Source organism: Echinops telfairi, unplaced genomic scaffold (genome assembly GCF_000313985.2).
Source record: "Echinops telfairi isolate 266 unplaced genomic scaffold, ASM31398v2 ScPeMD7_25;HRSCAF=90, whole genome shotgun sequence".
Taxonomy (NCBI): domain Eukaryota; kingdom Metazoa; phylum Chordata; class Mammalia; order Afrosoricida; family Tenrecidae; genus Echinops; species Echinops telfairi.
In genome coordinates, this window is record NW_022103922.1 from 815,130 (window position 1) to 822,017 (window position 6,888).

Genomic DNA, 6,888 nt, shown 5'->3' on the forward strand with positions numbered 1-6,888 from the left:
CGGTGGGGCCGGTGCTCGGGGAGGAGCGGGGTGCTGATGAGTTCTTTGACTCGCTGGACCATGTCATCGACGTCCACGGACACGTCATTGGGATGGGCCTGTCGCCCGACCACAGGTGGGCCTGGGACGGCAGCGCCCACCTGCAGAGGCGGGGGTGGTGGTGGGCCAGCCGCCGTCCAAGCTGTGTCCTCTGGCCAGGTACCTGTATGTGAACAGCCGCTCCTGGCCCAGTGACGCGGTGGTGGCCGACCCCATGCTGCCCCCACCCATCGCCGAGGAGATCGACCTACACGTGTTCGACCTAAAAACCATGCGTGAGGTGCGGCGTGCGCTGCGGGCCCACCGCGCCTACACCCCCAACGACGAGTGCTTCTTCATCTTCCTGGACGTCAGCAGGGACTTTGTGGCCAGGTGAGGCCCAGCCGGGTGGGGCATGGGGGGGTCATGGGCTTGCCCTCGGAGCCTCATGGCTGCCACCCACAGTGGGGCCGAGGACCGCCATGGCTACATCTGGGACCGGCACTACGGCACCTGCCTGGCCAGGCTGCGGCACGAGGACGTGGTCAACTCGGTGGCCTTCAACCCCTGCGAGCAGGAGCTCCTGCTCACCGCCAGCGACGACGCCACCATCAAGGTCTGGCGCTCTCCACACACCGTGCGTGCCCTCCAGGCCCCACGCCCACGCCCACGCCCACGCCCCTTCTTCTTCTGGCTTGCCGGTCAGAGGCGCTGACCGGCTTTGGCGGAGGGACAAGCTCCAGGCAGGGGTGGCAGCTGCCTGCTGTCCTTGGCCCCGCCTAGGAAGTCGAACCCTCTCCTTGGCTGAGCCTCTGGTTGCCCAGGTAGATGGGGGTGGAGCCTACAGCAGCACTGCTGCCCTAGGGAGTGTGCTAGGTTGGGCCACCCACCTCCCCACTGGGTACCCAGGGACCAGATGCCCTGACCACTAGACGCACAGCCACCTCCACCTCCCAGCTGTGACACTGGGCACCCGGGGGCCAAATGCCCCAACCACTCACACACGGCCACACACCTCCCAGCTGTGACACTGGGTATCTCGGGGACAGTCACCACAGCCATATGACACCACCCCTCCCATCCCCGTCTGCCTCCTGCCTGGCCCTGTGCAGGGACTTGAGGACATGCTGCCCGGCTGGACAGCCCTCAGCAGGGCTTTTGCTCTGGTCGTACGTGTGGCACCATGTGGCCAACAAGCCGCTGCAGCCCACAGTCCAGTACTGAATTCGACTGTCCAGACCCCAGGCCTCTCCACTGGCTGCAGCCACCTGCCACACTAGAGGGTGCCGCATGTCCCCTGAATAAAGGCCCACAGCAGCACTCACCTGACCCCTGTGCTGTGTCTGTGGGGCCAGGCTCACTCCCATGTGACATGGCCTGGGGCCACCGTGGAGTAGCCGGGCAGGCAGCAGGTGGGTCTGCCTCAGGAGGCTGGGTGTGAGCTAAGCCTGCAGCACAAGGTTTTTCGGGTCCATCACCCTATTCCGCTGGCAGACTGACCACGAGGGGACCCTCAGGAAGCGCAGGGTGGTGTACAGGGAAAGGAGAAAGCACTTCGGCCAACGAGCAACACGGGAGGCCACTGGAGCTCAGGGCCTCCAGGGCGGGCAGGGCTGTGCCGCCCCCACCCCACCCCCCGCAGCAGAGGAAGAGAACACAGAGCAGGGCCCACGGAGGGAGCCTGCGGACAACGCTGTGCCCCAGGAAACAGCACAGTGAAATCAATACACCCCTAAGAAGCAGCCATCCAAACTCCACCCAGGCGGGCAAGCCCGCACCCAGCCGTGGGAAGTGCGCAGTGCTCGCACCAGCACGGGTCAGGGCCGTCACTAACCACCAGCCCCGAGCATGTGGGTCAGGGCCAGGCTGGCCTTCTAGGTCAAACAGGTGTATGAAGCTCGTTTCTCAAAATGCAGACTCCGCAACGCTCTAGAGCAGGCCTGGTGGTGCAGTGATCCCAAAGCTGGCACTTGGAAACCACCAGCACCTCCATGAGAACGGAGCTCTCTACTCCGGGAAACAGTCTGGGGAATTCACAGGCGCAGTTCTACCTGCCCTGTGCCCCACCCCAGTGTGGTGTCCTCAGGGCCGTGCCCGAGAGCGGTGGGAGTGAAGGCAGTGACCAGGTACCGGCAGCATAGCGCAGGGGCGGCCACAGCCTCTTCAGATGGGGCCCTGCCCAGTCCTGTTTTTTTATCAGCTCCCTCATAGGCCCACATGCAGAGGGTCCCTCACCCCTCGGGGATGAGTGTCATTCTGCAGGAACCTGTGTGACGTCACAGGGCCCTATGTGCAGCAGGAGGCTGCTTGTAAGGAACACATGCAGGGATATCCTGGAAGCAGTGACCCGCCCCGTCCAGGGCAACTTGGGGGGAAGTGAGGTCCCAGTCCTGCAGCACCTGGTCCTCTGAGGGCCCTGTAGCGGTGAGTGGCTCCAGGGGGTCCCTGGACTATGGCCTCTGTGGGATGAGAGGACCACTGGCCAGAAGCCTAGTGCGGTGACTCTGAGGGGTTCTTCTCTGTCCAGGCTCACTTGGCACAGGATGCTGGGATGTCTCAGAACGGACAGGACGGCACAGCGCTGGGGCAGCTCCAGCTGCTGGGAGCGCACTGGATGTAGCTGGGGTGTGTGGAGTGTGCTCATGATGGTCAGCCAAGGGCTCAGCAACACAGCATGTGCATGTGTTTCTGCTAAGAGCCGGCAGGGACACCCGCTTCAACTCAAGTCTGAGTGCGGCCATCAAGTAGAAGGGGGAGGTCCCCACTGACCCAGGCAGCCTCTCTCCCTGGTCCCACCTGCTAACCATGGGACAGCCCCTCCACCCTCCTCTTCCTGGGACTGCCCAGGACCATCTCTTTTCCCCAGGATAGCCCATGTGCTCAAGGTCATCATCAGACTAGCCCCACCCACTGACCTCAGGACTGCCCACCTGCTAGCTTTGCCCAGAGTGGACACCTGCCAGGCATCTGGGCTCAGGGCACAAGAGGGCACAAGCCCTCCTGTCCCAGGGCCACCATCAATGCTCCCAGCAGCCCAATGCTCTGAGACCTGCCTGGGACCCGGACGTCAAGCCTGCAGTGCCACACTTGTCCCCATCCCCAGAGGTGACGAGGCGCTGGCCTCTGCACCGAGGGCCACCGGGTGGTTGGCAGGGAACACAGCCAGATGGGAGTTGGGGAGGCTCGGTGTCTGGGGCACAGACCCCCATCCCCCCACAGTGGACAGCCAGGAGGACGCCACATGTCCTGCAGGTTTGAAAGATTTAATGGTGAGTCCTTGATCAGCTGATGGTGCTGCTAACTGGTCCTGAGGGAGCGGGGCTGGAGCACACACCCACACCACCTGCACCTTGGGCCCAGCACCCCAGTGCTGGAGAGATAAGGGCCCGTAGTCCCCCTTCCCTGCTTCCACGCCCGAGTAACCCTGGAGGGTCCTGCAGGTGCTCTGCTGGGCTCCAGTGCCCACGCTGCAGGAGCAATGGCAAGCCACCATGCCGACCACTGCCACACCCTGCTCCCCAGGCTGGCGTCCACAGTGAGCCTCCTGACCTGGTGGCCATGCCTGGCGCAGAGCCCAGGTGGGAGTGACTAGAGACCCGTCAGGTCCACGATGGCTTTGATGAAAATGGCGTCGTTGCGCACGTACGAGTTCTTGGCCTCCATCCTGGACACGGGGCAGAAGAGGGGGCAGCCGCTGGCGATGTTCATGTCGCTGACCGGCCGCTGGAAGGAGGTGGAGGTCACGTCGGGCCGGAAAGCATCGATCACGTGCTCCCGATTGTTCTGGTCCAGCAGCATGAGTGTCACCTGGGGGGGGGGGGGGGCGTTAGGGGTCAGCACAGAACCAGCTAGGGCCAGTGAGGCAGTGTGGCCCGTCCTCAGAACTGCCCAGTGAGCTGTGCGGAGCCAACTTCTAGCACCCTCTGCAGTGGAGGCAGAGCGGCCCATCCTCAGAGGGTGCCACCACACACTCAGCAAATCTGCTGCTGAGAAAAGCGAAGGGTCCGAGCCACCAGGGTCTGCGGACAAGAAGGACGGCGCAGCAGGCATCCAGGACGGCAGGCCATGGAGTCGGGGCAGAAGGAACCGGGCACAGGAGCAAGAGCCGAGGGAGCATGGAAGAAGGTATTAGCGCAGACAAGGCTCCAGGAACGATGGGCACCAACCGAGTATCTCAGCAAACAGATGACGCGCTGGACGCTGGTCTACCCAGGAGAGCTGGAGGACAGCTCCTGGGCTGGCTGGCTGGCTGGAAGAGATCCACACCTGTGTCCATTCCAGAGACCAGTGGCCCAACAGATGGCAGCAATTACAGAACTGTATCAATACCACGTGCGAATACAATGTTGTCGAGGACGATTAAAAACTGGTTGTGTCGATACATTTGACAGGAAAATTGGCAGCTACTCCAGCCAGACTCAAGAGGGCAGGGTAGGAGGAAGATCCCGCTAACAGCCATGGCTCTTGGCAGAAAGCAGAGCGCGCCAGAAGACATTCGCTTGCGTCTCACTGTGGACCGGTGCTCCCCCGTGTGGACCTGAGCAAACCGCTGATGATGTACTGAGGACAGGAATGCCACACTGCCTCGGTGTGCACCAAGAGGCAGTCATTGATACGGACAGAGCGAGGGGACAGGTGTGCTTCAGCACCAAGGAAAACATGTCTGGGTGGCGTCCTTCTCCGTCTGTGTGCTGCCCAGCTGGCCGCTGTGCAGCAAGTGGCCTCAGGGCTGGGGGTGACGGACTGGCCACCGTGAGACGTGCGGGGGCAGCACACCACCTTGCTGGGAGCCAGGCGGGAGTGAGGCTCTGGCTGACTGACAGACATCAAGGACGATTCGGTCGACAGGGTGGAGACTCAACATGAAGATCAAGGACCGTGCGGTCAAAGGAAAGCCCAGTCCTCACAGCCGGCCCAAGAGACAACAAACCCGGGGATGAACGGAGCAAAGAACGCCATCGTGCCTGCATCACCGCGCAGCGCACGAAGCCGTCTGCACAGCCTTCTGAAGCGCTGAAGCTGGGGACGCCGCTCCAAGGACTAAGGTGCACCCGACCAGGCCGTGGCGCTTTCAGTCACACCAGTCATGAGGGGGACAGTGGGTGAGAGACTGAAGCAGAGCAGTGCCCTGGAGACGGTGCTGTGAAGGGGACTGAAGGCACCGTGGACGCAGCCAGACGGACAGGCAGGTCTCCAGGAAGAAGCACAGCTGGATGCTCCTTAGAGGTGAGGATGGAGACCTGTCCTCAGGGGACATCCCTGGAGAAGGACGCCATGCTTGTAAAAGTGGAGCCCATTTCAAAGAGGAAGACCCTGATGAAGCAGGCTGCCCCAGTGACCTCTGAGGGCGGCCAAGGCCGGCACTCTGTCTTGGGTTTGGCGGGCCAGCTGCCCCCTAGAAGACGTGGCGGTAACTGCTCTTTTGAAGGCCCCTGAGGGGACTTGCATGGAACTGCGCACTCCTGAGCGGACACGGTTAAACACGACCTCCGGGAATACACCTGCGTGTGGGTGAACAGGAGCTGTCCTCCTTCCCTGGTGCCCCCTGCTATCCCCACAGATGAAATGTGCCACCTTCCCACGCCCAGAGACCCATCGCTCTGCGCCAGCTTCCAGCAACCCACCCAGCAGGGTTTGCTGTCCCCAGGGTTCTGGGGGCTCCCACCGAGAGCAGCCACGCAGGGCAGGGACCACGCCCTTCCAAGAACACCGTGCGGCAGGACGCACCTTCTGGTTGAAGGGCCAGCGCAGCAGGGCGTCGTTGGGGCCTCGCATCACCACGAAGAAGAGGGACAGGTGGGTGCCGCGCCCAGTGCCGTCTCCATTCAGGTAGATTCGTAGGCACATCTTGTAGCCGTACCTGCTCGTGTAGAAGGCTGTGGGGGCAGGGCGGGAGTGAGAAAGCCGGGCGGGGCAGAGGGGAGCAGGGGCGGGGCTCCAGCAGGCACCCTGATCTAACCGCACCCAAGGGCAGCCTCCCAGCTGGTGGCAGCACCTGGGGAGAAGATGGCAGGGGCGCGGCCGGCCACTGCCTCCTGGCGCTTCCGGGCGAAGTCAGTGATCTTCCAGATGAAGATGCCGTCGTAGGTGGCTGCCTCCACCTCCCTGACCTTCTGCTCCAGATCGGCCAGGGCCAGGTCCTTCAGGCCGATGCTGCGCTCCAGCTGCTGCACCTGCAGGGCGGCCGCCGGGCAGCTCTCAACTGCGGCCCCTTCCTGACTGTGGGGTGCCCCCGTGCAGCCCCCAAGACCCCATGGTGGGAAGAAACATGCCCCAGAGCCGCAAGCGTAGACTGTGCCAGGCCAATGCTGAGGACGCCTGGGTGCACGCGAGCTCACACACCCCCTCCCCACGTCCCAGCGCCGTAGCTGCCCGCCCACCTTGCTGCTGAGGGCCTCGATCTTCTCCTGGTCCAGCTGGTGCTGCCGGCTGCAGGCCTCGGCCGTCATGGCCACGCGCTCCACCTCCCGGTTCAGGACACAAACGATGTTCTCGAAGGTGGCTGTCTTCCTCTCCAGGGCATCCCACCTCTCTGGGAGCCCGGCTGGCTCCGGGGGCTCTGGCGCCCAGGACCCATTCCCAGGCAGGCGCTTGGCCTCCAGGACTCGGTCCAGCAGCAGGCCCAGGTGCTCCCGCAGCCGCTGGGCCTCGTGCTCCGGCTGCCACTCGCTCTCCATCTGCCAAGGGCCCAGCAGCTCAGAGCCTGCACAGGGGCAAGCCAGGCCCCGCCCACCAGAGGCAGGCCCCGCCCATGCCACCCAGTATGCAGGACATGGACCCGCCCATGCGACCGCCCGCCTGCCCACACACCACAGCCTTTGGTACAGGGGCATGGTTTGATGCAAGGAGGTGAAGGTGTGGTCCGGTGGA

General features: G+C 63.5%; 3 protein-coding genes across 3 annotated transcripts in view; 1 reads left to right on the forward strand and 2 right to left on the reverse strand.

The window, feature by feature from the left end:
- C8G (complement C8 gamma chain) overlaps positions 1–62 on the reverse strand; it is a 4,265-nt gene extending 4,203 nt beyond the window's left edge. Inside the window, exon 1 of the mRNA XM_045289344.1 lies at positions 10–62. Coding sequence (XP_045145279.1) covers positions 10–62 — 53 coding nt within the window. The remainder of the gene's footprint in view (positions 1–9) is intronic.
- Positions 7–1,342, forward strand: FBXW5 (F-box and WD repeat domain containing 5). The gene is made up of 3 exons (XM_004714434.2): positions 7–115; positions 199–411; positions 484–1,342. Exons 1-3 carry the CDS (start codon positions 93–95, stop codon positions 731–733), a joined length of 486 nt encoding a protein of 161 aa, XP_004714491.1. The 5' UTR covers positions 7–92; the 3' UTR covers positions 734–1,342.
- Positions 1,343–3,267: 1,925 nt separating this feature from the next.
- Positions 3,268–6,888, reverse strand: part of TRAF2 (TNF receptor associated factor 2) — a 12,962-nt gene continuing 9,341 nt past the window's right edge. Inside the window, exons 8-11 of the mRNA XM_045289345.1 lie at positions 6,399–6,695; positions 6,014–6,191; positions 5,746–5,894; positions 3,268–3,825 (exon numbers count right to left, since the gene is read on the reverse strand). Of these exons, the coding sequence (XP_045145280.1) occupies positions 3,607–3,825; positions 5,746–5,894; positions 6,014–6,191; positions 6,399–6,695 (843 nt within the window). The 3' untranslated portion in view covers positions 3,268–3,606. The remainder of the gene's footprint in view (positions 3,826–5,745; positions 5,895–6,013; positions 6,192–6,398; positions 6,696–6,888) is intronic.

Excerpts from the sequence above, each read along its gene's own strand:
- FBXW5 (XM_004714434.2), top strand. The coding sequence starts at position 93 with ATGGGCCTGTCGCCCGACCACAG. Across the intron at positions 116-198 it reads GGCCTGTCGCCCGACCACAG|GTACCTGTATGTGAACAGCC; the intron begins GTGGGCCTGGGA and ends TCCTCTGGCCAG. Across the intron at positions 412-483 it reads AGCAGGGACTTTGTGGCCAG|TGGGGCCGAGGACCGCCATG; the intron begins GTGAGGCCCAGC and ends TGCCACCCACAG.